At 43.5% G+C, this 18,536-nt stretch overlaps 1 protein-coding gene across 3 annotated transcripts in view; it reads right to left on the bottom strand.

Moving 5' to 3' along the window:
• ppp4r4 (protein phosphatase 4, regulatory subunit 4) overlaps nucleotides 1-18,536 on the bottom strand; it is a 126,231-nt gene that overhangs the window by 36,910 nt on the left and 70,785 nt on the right. For all 3 annotated transcript variants that reach the window (XM_055872457.1, XM_055872454.1, XM_055872456.1), the window contains 5 exons: nucleotides 14,660-14,781; nucleotides 13,127-13,249; nucleotides 6,804-6,967; nucleotides 3,434-3,553; nucleotides 61-138 (listed from right to left, as the gene is read on the bottom strand). In XM_055872457.1, coding sequence (XP_055728432.1) covers nucleotides 61-138; nucleotides 3,434-3,553; nucleotides 6,804-6,967; nucleotides 13,127-13,249; nucleotides 14,660-14,781 — 607 coding nt within the window. The remainder of the gene's footprint in view (nucleotides 1-60; nucleotides 139-3,433; nucleotides 3,554-6,803; nucleotides 6,968-13,126; nucleotides 13,250-14,659; nucleotides 14,782-18,536) is intronic.

Below are 18,536 nucleotides of genomic sequence, written 5' to 3'. Positions count from 1 at the left end.
TCTAGTTTACTACATATTTCAAACATACTTTTAACAAAGTGAGTCTTCTGCGTGTCTCACCTCAAGTGAGTCGTCCTGCAGTAACACAACCAGCTCCTTGTGAATGAAGTGGACATTGGGGCCCAACAGCTTGACAATCTGAGCGATCAAGAGGGGGAGAAGAGAAATTGTGACGTTATGTGTTGGCATACACAACCAGATTTTGAGGTCAAATCCATTTCTATTTCAAGGAATTAGACTAATCGATTCAGGCTACTTCGAATTGGAATTCAGGCTGTCAAACTCCATCGGGTTGTGTCAGTGTGATCTATCACATTTTGAATTGTTCTGAAATGTAGCACACAGAAATTGCTTTTGGATGAGGATCTGGGACATACACAACATTTGTAGCTAATATAACTCAAGAAACATGTTGTCAAATTGGGTATGTTTCTTCAGCCGCAAGGCATTGGTGGGTCTTTTTGTCCTTGCCATGGATTGGCTAAGACACAAAGGCTTTAAAAAAAACATTTTCACTGCATTGACCATATTATAGTCAAATCATGGTTTACAAGCAGGTGAGCTGGTCCTACTCTTTTTTGCCATTTTCAGGTATTTTGTGTTGGAAAACTGAGAATGTTGAGCGTAACACGTCAACCCTGTTACCCATAGATATATAGGGTAGATAACAAATTATTATAATTTTTTAAGCTTACAGTGGGTATTATAAGTATTCATCCCCTTGGATTTATTCACATTTTATGGTGTTACAAAGTGGTATTAAAATTGATTAAAACATTTTTTTTCAGCAATCTCCAGAAAATATTTTGTAATGTCAAAGTGGAAGAAAATATATATATTTTCTACAGACTAATATTAAAGAAAACACTGATATACAGTATCTTGATTAGATAAGTATTCACCACGCTGAGTCAATACATGTTAGAAACACCTGTTGCAGCGATTACAGCTGTGAGTCTTATTAAATAAGAGCTTTGCACACATGGATTGTGAAACATTTACCTATTAGTCTTTTGAGAATTCTCCAAGCTTTGTCAAGTTGTTGGGGATCATCGATAGACAGCAATTTTCAAGTCATGTCATAGATTTTCAATCAGATTTAAGTCAAAACTGTAACTTAGCCACTCTGTCTCTGTCTTCTTGGTAAGCAACTCCAACTTTTTGTCTCCTGTTTCCAAACCCCTGTCTCACAGCCCTTTGACTCCTGTTTGTCTGTTGCCAGTTTGTCTTGTCCCGTCAAGTCCTACCAGTGTGCTCCCGTGTTTCCTGTGCTCTATATTTAGCTTTTTCTAGTCTTCCCGGTTCTGACCTTTCTGCCTGTCCTGACCCTGCCTGGCGTCCTATACCTGCCTGACTCTGATTTGGATAATGACTCTTTGCCTGCCTTGACTTCCGATTGCCTGCCCGTTTTACTGAAATAAATTGTGAGACTCGTACTATTCGCCTCCTGTCTGCATCTGGGTCTGAGCAGTGTTGTGTTTTTTTTTTTTTTGCAGTGCTTCGTTGCATGTTTTGGAATATTTTATCTCGTATATTTGTATTCTTTTCACTGTCATTTAGGTAATTCCGGTGCATTCAGACCGTTGAGATTTTACACATTTTGTTACATTACAGCCTTATTTCTGAAATTGATTTAAATCTACACAATACCCAATAATGACAAAGCAAAAACAGGTTTGCTAATTTAATTAAACTGAAATACTACATTTACCTAAGTATTCAGACCCTTTACTCAGTAATTTGTTGCGATTTACAGCTGCGATTCTTCTTGGGTATAACGCTACAAGCTTGGCACACCTGTATATTAGGAGTGTCTCCTATTCTTTTCTGCAGATACTCTCAAGCTCTGTCAAGTTGGATGGGAGCGTCACTTCACAGCTATTTTCAGGTCTCTTCAGAGATGTTCGATCGGGCTCAAGTCTGGGCTCTGGCTGGGCCACTCAAGGACATTCAGAAACCTGTCCCGAAGCCACTCCTGCATTGTCTTGGCTGTGTGCTTAGGGTCGTTGTCCTGTTGGAAAGGGGAACCTTTGTCACAGTCTGAGGTCCTGAGCACTCTGGAGCATGTTTTCATCAAGGCTCCCGCTGTACTTTGATCCGTTCATCTTTCCCTCAATCCTGACTAGTCTCCCAGTCTCTACCTCTAAAAAACATCCCCACAGCATGATGCTGCCACCACTGCTTCACCGTAGAGATAGTGCCAGGTTTCCTCCAGACGTGACGCTTGGCATTCAGTCAGTGTTCAATCTGGGTTTCATCAGACCAGAGAATATGGTTTCTTAAGGTCAGAGTCCTTTAGGTGCCTTTTGGCAAACTCCAAGTGCGCCAAAAGCCAGATTGAACACTTTGACTGTAGCCAGATTGGTGGAGTGTTCCAGAGACGGTTGTCTTTCTTGAAGGTTCTCCCATCTCCACAGAACTCTAGAGCTCTGTCGGGTTCTTGGTCACCTCCCTGACCAAGGCCCTTCTCCCCACGATTGCTCAGTTTGGCCCGGCGGCCAGCTGTGTTCTTGGGGACCTTCAATGGTGCAGACATTTTTTGGTACCCTTCCCCAGATCTGTGCCTCGACACAATCCTGTCTTGGAGCTCAACGGACAATTCCTTCAACCTCATGGCTTGGTTTTTGCTCTGACATGCACTGTCAACTGTGGGACCCTGAGCAGTTTCCTTCCTGTCCTGCAGCTCAGTTCAGAAGGTCAACTGTATCTTTGTGTCTTAACTTAACCATGCTTAAAGAGATATTCAATGTCTGATTTGTTATTGTTACCTATCTACTAATCACTGCCTTTCTTAATTAGGGTTTCGATAAGCTACCTGGTCTTTGTAGTTGAAACGGTGCTTGAAATTCAATACTTGACTGAGGGACCTTACTGATGCAAGTATGGGGGGGGGGGGGGGGGGGGGGGGGGGCAGAGGAAGGGTTAGTCATTCAGAAATGTCAATCCCTATTATTTCACACAGTGAGTCCATGTAACTTACTGTGTGATTTGTTAAGCCTAAAGAAAAGGGTTGGATACTTAAGTGACATATATATTTTTGTTATTAAATTGTTATTAACTAGATTATTTTTTAAATTGTATTTTACTTTGACATTATGAAGTATTTTGTGTAGATCAATGACAAAAAAAACATCACAATTAAATCTATTTCAATTCCACTTTGTAACGCAATAAATTCTGAAAAAATCCCGGGGGGGGGGGATTCAATAGCCCCTCTCTGTTGTACACAACACACTTCCATTCCCCCTGTCACAAGGGGAGTAATGGCTGATTTAAGATGAAATGGTCAACCCTGTCACTTAAATAGTTATTTTTTTTACAAAATTAATTAATGACACAAATCACATTGGCAATCTATCAGAGTTATGGACATCCTTTATGTGTTTTATTGACAGAACAGAATAAGCCAGTGTCCAAACAGCAGCCACCTTACCTCGTGGAAGCCCTCGGCCATTGTGCGTCGCACCGTGATCTCGGGGTCATGACACAGACTGGAGAAGGTGGGGTAAAGCTCCGTCAGGAAGTGGTTGGGGTCAGCGAATAACACCATGGCCTGAAGAAGAAGTGACGTCACAGGGAGTGATAACTTGTTTAAAATGAATCCCTATGCACTTGTGGAAATCTGAGATACATATGTTTTGCCATAATCAAAATGGAATCTTCTACCCCAGCATAGGCTAGTATAATCCACATAATGCAAGAATCCTTTAATTTACTAAGATTCAGTAGAAACTTTGTAGAACATACACAATAATGCCATTGTGCTGGCATTTCTATTTTGAATATAAAGTTCTTATCTACAAGTACTAAGAGCAGTAAGTCTTGTAGTGTGTGAACAACACTCTTTTGAATTAAAACAATTCCATACTAAAATGGTGACCAGACACTAAAATGCAATTAACTTTGACAGTTTCCTTGATGCTTGCCTTCTCTTTTGAGACAGTTGGCGAGGTTTAACTTTGCAGACAGCTGGGTCGAGTTCATCGGCCACCAAACGGAAGGAAACAGGAAGGTACTTACACATTTTTACCCCCTTTTTCTCCCCAGTTTCGTGATTACGATCTTGTCTCATCGCTGCAACTCCCCAACAGACTCGGGAGATGCGAAGGTCGAGTTATGCGTCCTCCAAAACAGAACCCGCCAAACCGCGCTTCTTAACATCCGCTCGCTAAACCCGGAAGCAAGCTGCACCAATGTGTCGGAGGAAACACCGTTCCATTGGCGACCGAACTCAGCCTGCAAGCGCCCGGCCTGCCACAATGAGTCGCTAGAACGCGATGAGCCAAGTAAACCCCCCCCCACCCCGCCCCGGTCATGACCAGTATTGACACAGCCTGGGATCGAAACCCAGACTGTAGTGCCTTAGACCGCTGCGCCACTCGGGAGGTCTTCGTTTTCATATTCTGTTGCAAAACGTTTTGCTACGGTGTGCCCGAATAACCACGGCCTTGAACTGCCACCACAGTTAGTCCCAAATGATACATTATTGAGGGCTTGAGCGAAGCGGGCACACCTAGGCTGCATACCAATTGGCACCCTATTCCCAACAGTGCACTACTTTTGACCAGAGCTATAGGCCCTGGTCAAAAGTAATGCACTATGTAGGGAATAGGGTGCTATTTGTGAGGCAGAGACACCTAGCTGGACCAGGGGAGGAGAACCTCCCTGCCTGTGGGAACAAAAGAGCTGTGGACAAGGCCTCTCATCAGGCCTATTGTTACAGGCGGCTCCTCTACCCTCCTGACCCCATTACATGGGCTGTGTTGTGTGTATGATGATATGCGTGTGTGTGTAACTCTCTAAAGCCCCATGACCATGGGACAACAATTTTAACTTCCCCGTGCTGACAGAGTATGACAGAGACACTGTCATTCAGCAGGTCAGGGGGTGGATCCATGTGCTAAAAATACACCCGTGCCTGACTCATGACAACACGTGCAGGTACAGTGCATTCAGAAAGTATTCAGACCTCTTGACTTTTTCCACATTTTGTTACGTTGCAGCCTTATTCTAAAATGGGTTAAATACACATTTAAATCCTCATTAATCTACACAGCCCATAATGACAAAGCGAAAACATGTTTTTAGAAATGATTGCTATGAGACTCAATTGAGCTCAGTTGCATCATGTTTCCATTGAACATCTTTCAGATGTTTCTACAACTTGATTGGAGTCCACCTGTGGTAAATTCAATTGATTGGACATGATTTGGAAAGGCATACACTTTTTCTTTATAAGGTCGCATAATTGGCAGTGCATGTCAGAGCAAAAACCAAACCATGAGGTCGAAGGAATTGTCTGTAGAGGTCCGAGACAGGATTGTGTCGACACAGCTCTGGGGAAGGGTACCAAAATATTTCTGAACCATTGAAGGTCCCCAAGAACAAAGTGGTCTCCATCAGTTTTACAATGGAAGAAGTTTGGAAACACCAAGACCCTTCTTAGAGCTGCCCGCCCAGCCAAACTGAGCAATCGGGAGAAGGGCCTTGGTCAGGGAGGTGACCAAGAACCCGATGGTCACTCTGACAGAGCTACAGAGTTCCCCCATGGAGGTGGGAGAAACTTCCAGAAAGACAACAATCTCTGTAGCATTCCACCAATCAGGCCTTTATGGTAGAGTGGCCAAACGAAAGGCTCTCCTTAGTAAAAGGCACATGTCTCCCAGTCCCTGCAGCTGGAAGTTTCCCAAAAGGCACCTAAAGACTCTCAGACCATAACCAACAAGATTGCCAAGCATCACGTCTGGAGGAAACCTGGCACCATCTCTACAGTGAAGCATGGTGGTGCCAGCATCATGCTGTGGGGATGTTTTTCAGAGGCAGGGACTGGGAGACTAGTCAGGATCAAGGGAAAAATGACCGGAGCAAAGTACAGAGAGATCCTTGATGAAAACCTGCTCCAGAGTGCTCAGCACCTCAGACTGGGGTGAAGGTTCACCTTCCAACAGGCCAACGATCCTAAGCACACAGCCAAGACAATGCAGGAGTGGCTTTGGGACAAGTTTCTGAATGTCCTTCAGTGGCTCATCCAAAGTCCAGACTTGAACATGATTGAACATCTCTGTAGAGACCTGAAAAAAAGCTCCGCAGCGACCCTTCCCATCCAACCTTACAGAGTTTGAGAGAATAGGCAGAGAAGAATGGGAGAAACTCTCCAAATACAGGTGTGCCAAGCTTGTAGCGTCATACCCAAGAAGACTCAAGGCTGTAATCGCTGCCAAAGGTGCTTCAACAAAGTACTGATGTTTGTTTCCAACATTAGGGCTGTTTTCCTAAAGAAGTTAATTCTGCTTCATGTTTTGTTTCCTTGCCACAACACAAACGAGTATTGCGATACTGGTTTCGATCCTACTATACACTCTCTACAACGTCCACAACACATGCACTCCACGTGCACGTGCGCGCACACACACACACGCTATTGCCAAGACTATTTCAGTTCATACACTATTGTAGGTGATTTTAAATAATAACTGACTATAAGGCACACTATTCCCCTCTATAGACTCAAAAAGTTCAAGCTTTATAAAGCTTTTCAAACTTGTAAGGTGTTTGCAACATGTAGCCGTAACACTTAAGACATTTTTATAAAACACTAAGCCGCCCATATGGCAACAATCACCAAGAGTTGACCAGGAGCATTTTCAAACAGAGGCAGAAAGACAGATGGTACAGTTACAGACTTGATTCCTTCAAACACGCTGCTAGACTTCAGAGACTGTTCAAGAGTGGGAGGGAGGGTTGGTAAGAAACTTGTGTTTGCATGCGTATATGTGTGCGTGTGTTGGTCAGCAGTCACTCACGGGGAAGTTGTAGGCGCAATTGCGTCGCACCAGGGCGTACTTGCTCTCCAGCTCCAGCGGGTAGACCTGGTTGTCTGAGTGGCCGTTTTCATGCTGCAGGCCCAGTACACACAGCTTCTTATAGAACTCCAGGAACCACAGGTGCTGCTCCTCCGTGAAAGACGCTGCAGGAGAGAAGAATTAGGACCAGATAGGACCAAATCTAGCAGACAGGAATCAGAATCACACAAAGGGACCTGTGTGTGTTTATGCAGCCTGGCCTCCCGGTCATGGGTCTCCCGGTTGCGGTCGGCTGCGACACAGCCTGGGATCGAACCCGGGCGTCACTACTATTTATATTTTTGACAACTTTTACTTAACTTCATCCCGAAAGAAAATGATGTACTTTTTACTCCATACATTTTCCATGATACCCAACAGTACTTGTTACATTTTGAATGCTTAGCAAGAGAGGAAAATGGTCCAATTCACACACTTAAGAGAACATTCCTGGTCATTCCTACTGCCTCTTATCTGGCGGACTCACTAAACACAAATTCTTCATTTGTAAATGATGTCTCAGTGTTGGACTGTGCCCCGAGCTATCCGTAAACAAAAAAAGAAAAAGACAATTGTGCTGTCTGGTTTGATTAATATAATGAATTTAAAATTATTTATACTTGTACTTTGACTTTTGATACTTAATGTTTAAAACCAAATACTTTATACTTTTACTCAAGTAGTATTTTACTGGGTGACTCACTTTTACTTGAGTAATTTTCTATTAAGGTATCTTTACTTTACTCAAGTAAAACTGACTAGATGGAAAGGTGGCGTCCTATGACGGTGCCAGATTGAAAGTCACTGAGCTCTTCAGTAATGCCATTCTACTGCCAATGTTTGTCTATAGAGATTGCATGGCCGTGTGCTCGATTTTATTCACGTGTCAGCAACGGGTGTGGCTAAAATAGCCGAATCCACTAATTTGAAGGGGTGTCCACATACTTTTGTGTATGTGTATTACCTCATTTGCGAATTTTAATACAAAAAGGACTGTATTTAATTTTAAACATATTGTATTTATGTCTACATTCAAGTGGTTCAAAATTCAAAAAGGCACTCGCACATCTGAGCTATCTTTTTGCAGGTGCATGGTAACAGTTGAATAACATGAAAAAAAGAAGAAGCCCGCACACTGCTCTTGATAGTATCACTGCTCTTTAAAAAGCTTTATGTATCAGCCTCAAGGTCTTGGTCAGAGCTTTGTGATAATTTTTTTTTTGGGGCATCCTTATGTAGACATAGCTCCACCCACATCCGTTCCAAATCAAATCAAACTTTATTGGTCACATACACATGGTTAGCAGATGTTAATGCGAGTGTAGCGAAATTCTTGTGCTTCTAGCTTGCAGTAATATCTAACAAGTAATCTAACAATTTCACAACAACTACCTTATACACACAAGTGTAAAATAATGAATAAGAACATGTACATATACATATATGGATGAGCGATGGCCGTGCGGCATAGGAAAGATGTAGTAGATGGTATAGAGTACAGGATATATAGTTGAAGTCGGAAGATTACATACACTTAGGTTGGAGTCATTAAAAGTCATTTTTCAACCACTCCACAAATTTCTTGTTAACAAACTACAGTTTTGGCAAGTCGGTTAGGACATCTACTTAGTGCATGACACAAGTAATTTTCCCAACAATTGTTTACAAACATTATTTAATCTACTAAATCACTGTATCACAATTTTAGTGGGTCAGAAGTTTACATACACTAAGTTGACCATGCCTTTAAACAGCTTGGAAAATTCCAGAAAATTATGTCATGGATTTAGAAGCTTCTGATAGGCTAATTGACATAATTTGAGTCAATTGGAGGTGTACCTGTGGATGTATTTCAAGGCCTACCTTCTCTTTGCTTGACATCATGGGAAAATCAAAAGAAATCAGCCAAGACCTCCACAAGTCTGGTTCATCTTTGGGAGCAACTTCCAAACGCCTGAAGGTACCACGTTCATCTGTACGAACAATAGCACGCAAGTAAAAACACCATGAGACCACGCGATTGTCATACCGCTCAGGAAGGAGACGCGTTCTGTCTCCTAGAGATGAACGTACTTTGGAGCAAAAAGTGCAAATCAATCCCAGAACAACAGCAAAGGAAGACCTTGTGAAGATGCTGGAGGAAACCGGTGCAAAAGTATCTATATCCACAGTAAAACGAGTTATATATCGACATGATCTGAAAGGCCGCTCAGCAAGGAAGAAGTCACTGCTCCAAAATCGCCATAAAAAAGCCAGACTACGGTTTGCAACTGCACATGGGGATAAAGATCGTACTTTTTGGAGAAATGTCCTCTGGTCTGATGAAACAAAAATAGAACTGTTTGGCCATAATGACCATCGTTATGTTTGGAGGAAAACGGGAGATGCTTGCAAGCCGAAGAACACCATCACAAGCGTGAAGCCTGCTTTGCTGCAAGAGGGACTGGTGCACTTCACAAAATAGGTGTCATCATAAGGATGAAAATTATGTGGATATATTGAAGCAACATCTCAAGATTTCAGTCAGGAAGTTAAAGCTTGGTCGCAAATGGGTCTTCCAAATGGACAATGACCCCAAGCATACTTCCAAAGTTGTGGCAAAATGGCTTAAGGACAACAAAGTCAAGGTATTGGAGTGGCCATCACAAAGCCCTGACCTCAATCCCATAGAAATTTGGATGGCAGAACTGAAAAAGCGTGTGCGAGCAAGGAGGCCTACAAACCTGGCTCAGTTACACCAGCTACCCAAAACGTTTGACCCAAGTTAAACAATTTAAAAGCAATGCTACCAAATACTAATTGAGTGTATGTAAACTTCTGACCCACTGGGAATGTGATGATTTAAAAAAAAGCTGAAATAAATCATTCTCTCTACTATTATTCTGACATTTCACATTCTTAAAATAAAGTGGTGATCCTAACTGACCTAAGACAAGGCATTTTTACTAGGATTAAATGTCAGGAATTGTGAAAAACTGAGTTTAAATGTATTTGGTTAAGGTGTATGTAAACTTCCGACTTCCAACTGTACATATGAGATGAATAATGTAGGGTATGTAAACATTAAGTGGCATTGTTTAAAGTGACTAGTGATACACTTGCTACATCCAATTTTGAATTGTTAAAGTGGCTAGAGATTGAGTCAGTATGTTGGCAGCAGCCACTCAATGTTAGTGATGGCTGTTTAACAGTCTGATGGCCTTGAGATGGAACCTGTTTTTCAGTCTCTCGTTCCCAGCTTTGATGCACCTGTACTGACCGCCTTCTGGATTATAGTGGGGTGAACAGGCAGTGGCTCGGGTGGTTGTTGTCCTTCATGATCTTTATGGCCTTTCTGAGACATCGGGTGGTGTAGGTGTCCTGGAGGTCTGCTAGTTTGCCCCCGGTGATGCGTTGTGCAGACCTCACTACTCTCTGGAGAGACTTACGGTTATGGGCGGAGCAGTTGCCGTACCAGGCGTTGATACAGCCTGACAGGATGCTCTCGATTGTGCACATGTAAAAGGTTGTCAGTGTTTTCGGTGACAAGCCAAATTTCTTCAACTTCTTGAGGTTGAAGAGGACCATTTCAGTTTGTCTGTGATGTGTATGCCGAGGAACTTAAAACTTTCCACCTTCTCCACTACTGTCCCGTCGATGTGGATAGAGGGGTGCTCCCTCTGCTGTTTCCTGAAGTCCACGATCATCTCCTTTGTTTTGTTGACGTTGAGTGTGAGGTTATTTTCCTGACACCACACTCCGAGGGCCCTCACCTCCTCTCTGTAGGCCGTCTCGTCGTTGTTGGTAATCAAGCCTACCACCGTAGTGTCGTCTGCAAACTTGATGATTGTGTTGTAGGCGTGCATGGCCACGCGGTCAAGGGTGAACAGGGAGTACAGGAGAGGGCTGAGAACGCACCTTTGTGGGGCCCCCGTGTTCAGGATCAGCAGGGTAGAGATGTTGTTTCCTACCCTCATCACCTGGGGGCGGGCCGTCAGAAAGTCCAGGACCCAGTTGCACAGGGCGGGGTCGAGACCCAGGGTCAAGAGCTTAATGACGAGTTTGGAGAGTACTATGGTGTTAAATGCTGAGCTGTAATCGATGAACAGCATTCTTACATAGGTATTCCTCTTGTCCAGATGGGTTAGGGCAGTGTGCAGTGTGATTGCGATTGCGTCGTCTGTGGACCTATTGGGGCGGTAAGAAATAGGGTGTCAGGTAGGGTGGAGGTGATATGATCCTTGACTAGTCTCTCAAAGCACTTCATGATGACAGAAGTGAGTGCTACGGGGCGATAGTCGTTTAGCTCAGTTACCTTTCCTTTCTTGGGAACAGGAACAATGGTGGCCCTCTTGAAGCATGTGGGAACAGCAGACTGGGATAGGGATTGATTGAATATGTCCGTAAACACACCAGCCAGCTGGTCTGTGCATGCTCTGAGGACGCGGCTCGGGATGCCGTCAGGGCCGGCAGCCTTGCGAGGGTTAACACGTTTAAATGTTTTACTCACATTGGCCGCGGTGAAGGAGAGACTTCAGGTTTTGGTAGCGGGCCGTGTCAGTGGCACTGTATTGTCCTCAAAGCGAAAAAGTTGTTTAATTTGTCTTGGAGCAAGACGTCGGTGTCCGCGACGAGGCTGGTTTTCTTTTTGTAATCCGTGATTGACTGTAGACCCTGCCACATACGTCTCGTGTCTGAGCCATTGAATTGCGACTCTACTTTGACTCTATACTGACGCTTAGCTTATTTGATCGCCTTGCAGAGGGAAAATCTACACTGTTTGTATTCGGTCATGTTTCAGTGATTAAAAGCAGTGGTTCGCGCTTTCAGTTTTGCGCGAATGCTGCCATCAATCCACGGTTTCTGGTTGAGGCAGGTTTTAATAGTCACTGTGGGTACAACATCACCGATGCACTTGCTAATAAACTCGCTCACCGGATCAGCATATACATCAATGTTGTTGTCAGGAGGCTATCCGGAACATAACCCAGTCCACGTGATCGAAGCAATCTTGAAGCGTGGAATCCGATTGGTCGGACCAGCGTTGAACAGATCTGAGCACGGGCGTTTCCTGTTTTAGTTTCTGTCTATAGGCTGGGAGCAACAAAATGGAGTCGTGGTCAGATTTGCCGAAAGGAGGGCGAGGGAGGGCTTTGTATGCGTGCGGAAGTTAGAGTAGCAATGATCCTGAATGCTGCCAGCCCGGGTCGCGCATTCGATATGCTGCTAAAATTTAGGGAGCCTTGTTTTCATATTAGCTTTGTTAAAATCCCCAGCTACAATACATGCAGCCTCAGGATATATGGTTTCCAGTTTACATAGAGTCCAATGAAGTTCTTTCAGGGCCGTCGAGGTGTCTGCTTGTGGGGGGGATATTCATGGCTGTGATTATAATCGAAGACAATTCTCTTGGTAGATAATGTGTTCGGCATTGGATTGTAAGGAATTCTAGTTCAGGTGAACAAAAAGACTTGAGTTTCTGTATGTTGTTATGATCACACCACGACTCGTTAATCATAAGGCATACACCCCCGCCCTTCTTCTTACCAAAGAGATGTTTGTTTCTGTTGGCGCGATGCATGAAGAAACCGGGTGGCTGTACCGACTCTGATAACATACCCCGAGTGAATGTTACAATCTCTGATGTCTCTCTGGAAGGCAACCTTTGCTCAAATTTCGTCTACCTTGTTGTCAAGAGACTGGACATTGGCGAGTAGTATACTCGGGAGCGGTGAGCGATGTGCCTGCCTACGGATCCTGACCAGAAGACCGCTCCGTCTGCCGCTTCTGCGGCGCTGTTGTTTTGGGTCGCCTACTGGGATCTGATCCATTGTCCTGGGTGGTGGTTCAAACAGAGGATCCGCTTTGGGAAAGTCGTATTCCTGGTCGTAATGTTGGTGAGTTGACGTTGCTCTTATATCCAATAGTTCTTCCCGACTGTATGTAATAAGACTTAAGATTTCCTGGTGTAACAATGTAAGAAATAATACATAAAAAAACAAAATACTGCATAGTTTCCTAAAAACGCGAAGCGAGGCGACCATCTCTGTCGGCGCCATCATACGTAGTGTCCATGCATCGAATGGGGTTGGAGTTGAGGGAAAAGAAAAGTGTTACCAAATATAACAATGTGCATTTCATAAATATTAGAATAAAATGTGTACATAAAACGTAATGAACTCGTCTGTAAAACCACAATGAGGACATCGACCCATTCAAGTGGTAAAAGTTAATTGTGATATGAATAAGGGGAAGAAATACCCTATTAGGGTGTGGTGCCTAGCCTTAAGAGGTCTGAAACCCACCTGAGAGTCCGTGACAGAGCTTGCCATACTGAAATGACAGCGAAGCCAGCACCGCCTCGTCAGCTTTAAAGCACTTTTCACAGAACGTCTTCACCAGCGGAAAGATAACACGCGTCCTGTCGTCTAAAAAGTGAGGGGGAGAGAAGAGAGAAAGACAGTTTGACATGACGGGGCTGCCTCCCAATGCAACGGGCATCTGGCAGAGAGAGGACAATCGGAATTGTCAGCCCTCATACACACAGTGGCCGCATTCCATTTCAAAACATAGCAATTATTTTCAACTCAATATGACGTTATAACTCATCATGCGGCCATGGAGTGTATAAGAGCTATCTTGGTACCATTTCTCTGACCTGTCAACTTGCCTGGACAGATCTGAAAGGACATCTGAAAGATGAACACAATAGGTCCGGGACTCCACGTAGCGAATTGAATGGTTAGATGGAGCCGAATCTGATTGATTATACACTAATCAGTCAATTTTGGATCTGCAATGGTGAGTCGTCTAGTATAAAGGGGAAGGTAGCCAGTTTTCAGAATGGAATACGGCCCATGTCCTTGATGGCCCGACACGCGTGCAAAAGCCTCGTGAAGAGATAGAAGACCGACAGCTTAGTTGGAGCCAGTTTGCCAACTACTGTAACGAGTATAGTATTTGCATATCAAAGAAACTCTGCGGGTGCAGGGGTGTCTTGGAAGAGTGTCGCTAAGCCAGACAAGTAAGTGTTTCGCACAGACAATGTAGAGACAAGGTTGTGAAGTGCATTGGTTTTAATGAGCCAGGTTTATGTCTGTAGTAGACTGGTTCTTGGGAATCCCAATGATTGCATATTTTTTTTGCAGAGCACAAGCACACCATATACAGCTAATCAAGGGTTTGAGTATTAGTTGAGTAGTGAAATCAGTTGTGCTTGTGCAGAGCTAGAACAAAAAATATGCAACCCTAAGATAGATCTTAGGTAAAAAAAAACGGATCAATAGGAACATCAAAACCATTGAATAGGAACATTATAACCGTATTTTCTGTAAGTGCTTTTATAAAGCTTTTCCAGTCAAAATACTGCTTTGGCTTAAAGACTTTTCCGGAACAATATGAACGTGTGGGCGTCTGTCCTCTCTTGGAACATCAATGAGTAGAAAATTGCCAGCGAACAAGAGCCGCCAGATCGGGAGTAGTGTGGGCTGCTTGCGAGGCACGCTGTAGTAAGAAGACAGAAGTGTAAGTTGAATGTGAGAGCAACATGGCCACAGAGACGGCTAGGTAGGCTGTACGAGGGTGTAGCATGGCCTGCCACGCAGACAGAAGTATGTGGGCTGAATGACGTTACCGTGCCAGCAGTGGAAAAGCCATGTGGGCCGGCTGTGTGAGGGGGCAGGGTAATCACATAGAGTTTGTATGAGGTGGTAAGATTGTAGAAGGTTTTTTGTATGAGAGGTGAGACTGTTTGAGGTGATAAGATTGTATGAGTTTTATATGAGGTGATGAGGGTGCATGACATAGGTGATGTGGTGTCATTGTATGAGGTTTCTCACCACTGTCGAACATCTCCAGCAGGTTAATGATGGTGTCGAAGGCAGCCAGGCGCACCGTGCTCCCCTCGTCCCGAGCCAACTCTACGAGCTCAGGCAGCACTGCCGCCTTGGTGTGGTCCAGTCTGAGACACCAGAGGAGAAAGAGGAGACACAATTATAAAACAAACACACATTCCCATTAAAGGGATCGTTTGAGTTTCCCCAAAATCAAAGTTCAATCATTTTATTCCTCAGAATGCATGGAAAATGGACTTGTGTGGCAAGAAAAAAATTGTGGCATGAGTAAGATGGCAACAGAGTTCTGTTCACCAACCTCCCTTTGTTTGTCCAAACTTTAGACAAACTTCCGCATCTACAAGCTACAAACTTGAACGTGGCTTCTAAAATAACACTATCAAAAATAGACAACCCGACTGCTCAGAAACAACCAGGAAGACACAGCCGGTGATTGTCAAGCAAATAACTGTCGGTCTCACAGTAATTGACCGCTAATTAACATAAGCACATTTTGCATCTCCTGGCTTCCACACATATCCTAAGTCTAATAAATCCATGTAATATAGCCTACACCTTCCCAATAAATCCATAATTTATTTTAGACAGTTCTAAAGAAGCATGATATGAAGAAAATGCAGTCTATTTCAGAAGAAAAGAATAGCATACTCCGAGTTGTCCTTATGTTAGGCCCTGATCTGGCTATGCTAAATGGCTGTGGGCTACACTAGTTAATTTAGCAGACAAGATTTGCTTATAATTTCATGCCATTATTTTATAGTATGAAGAATACAATTGAACAAAGCTGAATAAAATATAAATATTTTCTCCAAATGATTTGAGGGAGTGCGCACACACAGGCTATTCTGTGTCAAGCGGTTAACAAAGAAATAGGTAATCCTATATGCTTAATTTAGAGTTATTAACGTAACTTTAGTTGTTCTACAAACATTGGGCTACATGTTTAGATGTTTAATACATTGTAAGGCTGCATGATGAGACTCTAATGAAGATTTGAAAAAAGTTTATTGAAAGGCATGAGCTCCGCTACATTTTTTTGCGCAGGCTGTACACACTCTGTACACACTCACACAGCTCTCCATCACGTGATCGGGTCTTTCTCACAGAATACAAGTTAAGACAGACACATCCAAGGTGAATATTGAAGATATTGGAAGAACTGTCCACATTTACTTTTCGTCAGCCAACAAGATGAGTAGGCCTAACAAACAGCAAAAGCACTAGCCGATGTCAATCTACTATCCCCCATAGTACAAAAGTTGACCTATTTTATTCTGTGAGGGAAATAAATATTCCAAACAGTTGTGGGATGCGATAGATCCCAAATAAATACAACCACTACCATCATAAAAAATGTTTTATACAATAGTCAATGAACAGGCAGAGTTCCTCTGTCCAGTGTCTGTGTTCTTTTGCGCATTTTAATCTTTTATTTTATTGGCCAGTCTGAGATATTGCTTTTTCTTTGCAACTCTGCCTAGAAAGCCAGCATCCCGGAGTCGCCTCTTCACTGTTGACGTTGAGACTGGTGTTTTGCGGGTAATATTTAATGAAGCTGCTAATTGAGGACTTGTGAGGCATCTGTTTCTCAAACAAGACAATCTAATGTACTTGACCTCTTGCTCAGTTGTGCACCGGGGACTTCCACTCCTCTTTCTATTCTGGTTAGAGACAGTTTGCGCTGTTCTGTGAAGGGAGTAGTACACACTGTTGTACGAGATCTTCCGTTTCTTGGCAATTTCTCGCATTCATTTCTCAGAACAAAAATAGATTGACAAGTTTCAGAAGAAAGTTCTTTGTTTCTGGCCATTTTGAGCGTGTAGTAGAACCCACAAATGCTGATGCTCCAGATACTCAACTAGTCTAAAGAAGGCCAGTTTTATTGCTTCTTTAATCAGAACAAATGTTTTCAGTTGTGCTAACATAATTGCAAAAGGGTTTTCTAATGATCAATTAGCCTTTCAAAATTATAAACTTGGATTAGCTAACACAACGTGCCATTGGAACACAGGCGTGAAGGTTGCTGATAATGGGCCTCTGTATGCCTATGTAGATATTCCATTAAAAAAACTGCAGTTTCCAGCTACAATAGTCATTTACAACATTAACAATGTCTACAGTGTATTTCTGATCAATTTGATGTTATTTTAATGGACAAAAAAATGTGCTTTTCTTTCAAAAACAAGGACATTTCTAAGTGACCCTAAACTTTTGAACGGTAGTGTATATAGGGCAGCAGCCTCTAATGTGCTAGTGATGGCTATTTTAACAGTCTGATGGCCTTGAGATAGAAGCTGTTTTTCAGCCTCTCGGTCCCAGCTTTGATGCACCTGTACTGACCACGCCTTCTGGATGATAACGGGGTGAACAGACAGTGGCTCGGGTGGTTGTTGTCTTTGATAATCTTTTTGGTCTTCCTGTGACATCGGGTGCTGTAAGTGTCCTTGAGGGCAGGTAGTTTGCCCCTGAAGATGCGCTGGGCACACCGCACCACCCTCTGGAGAGCCCTGCAGTTGCGGGCGGTGCAGTTGCCGTACCAGGCGGTGATACAACCTTACAGTATGCTTCAATTGTGCATCTGTAAAAGTTTGAGTGTTTTAGGTGACAAGTCAATTTTCTTCAGCCTCCTGAGGTTGAAGAGGCACTGTCGAGCCTTCTTCACCACACTGTCTGTGTGGGCGGACCATTTCAGTTTGTCAGTGATGTGTACGCTGGGGAACTTGAAGCTTTTCCACCTTCTCCACTGCAGTCCCGTCGATGTGGATAGGGGTGCGCTCCCTCTGTTGTTTCCTGAAGTTCACAATCAGCTCCTTTGTTGTGTTGAAGTTAGGTGAGAGGTTACTTTCCTGGCACCACACTCCCAGGTCCCTCACCTCCTCCCTGTAGTCTGTCTCGTCATTGTTGGTAATCAGGCCTACTACTGTTGTGTCATCTGCAAACTTGATGAATTGGAGGCGTGCGTGGCCACGCAGTCATGGGTGAACAGGGTGTACAGGAGGGGGCTGAGCACGCATTGTGGGGCCCCAGTGTTGAGGATCAGCGAAGTGAAGGTGTTGTTTCCTACCTTAACCACTTGCGGGCGCGCCTGTCAGGGAGTCCAGGACCCAGTTGCACAGGGCGGGGTTCAGACCCAGGGCCTCAAGCTTAATGATGAGCTTGGAGGGTACTATGGTGGTGAATGCTGAGCTATAGTCAATGAACAGCATTCTTACATAGTTATTCCTCTTGTCAAGATGGGATAGGGCAGTGTTCAGTGCGATGTGGATCATAGTCTGTGGATCACATATTAGACTATTCTTGATTTAATCTTGTCTTTACACATACTAAATAATATATATCTATATATATGTGACATTTGTTTTGATTTAGAATGGACCATTATCATGCACCTGTATCGAAACAGGGGCAGTGGGAAAAAATACATGTCATCTATGCACTTAAATAGAGAATGGAGGACGCTTTTCCCCGTAGTTTATTTTCATGCCAGTCAGGTAGGCTATACTCCTGTTGTAAATATAAACAATTTGTTTAATATTAGGAAAGTTGAGAAATAAATATAGTAGGCCTAGCCTATAGAAAGCTGATGAGAGGCTCGTCTTTTTATTAGCGGCCATCACTCTGTTTTCTCCCGCAATTGCATAGCCTATAGAAATGTTGCACAACATGAGCTCATGGGCTCTCATTAAGCGCTCAATTAGATTTTCAAATACATTTGCAATGTCAGAGTGATTAGAGGGACAATAGAGGGCTGAGTACGAGGAAAGTTAGCAAGTTTGGTAGGCTACTAATGACCAGCAGCAACATGAGAGCTTGGAGAAGCCTAATTACCGTAACTAAACGATCATGTGGAATTTGACTGCCT

This window comes from Salvelinus fontinalis, chromosome 20, assembly GCF_029448725.1.
Source record: "Salvelinus fontinalis isolate EN_2023a chromosome 20, ASM2944872v1, whole genome shotgun sequence".
In the NCBI taxonomy this organism is placed as follows: Eukaryota; Metazoa; Chordata; class Actinopteri; order Salmoniformes; family Salmonidae; genus Salvelinus; species Salvelinus fontinalis.
This window is presented reverse-complemented; position numbering and strand designations above follow the sequence as displayed.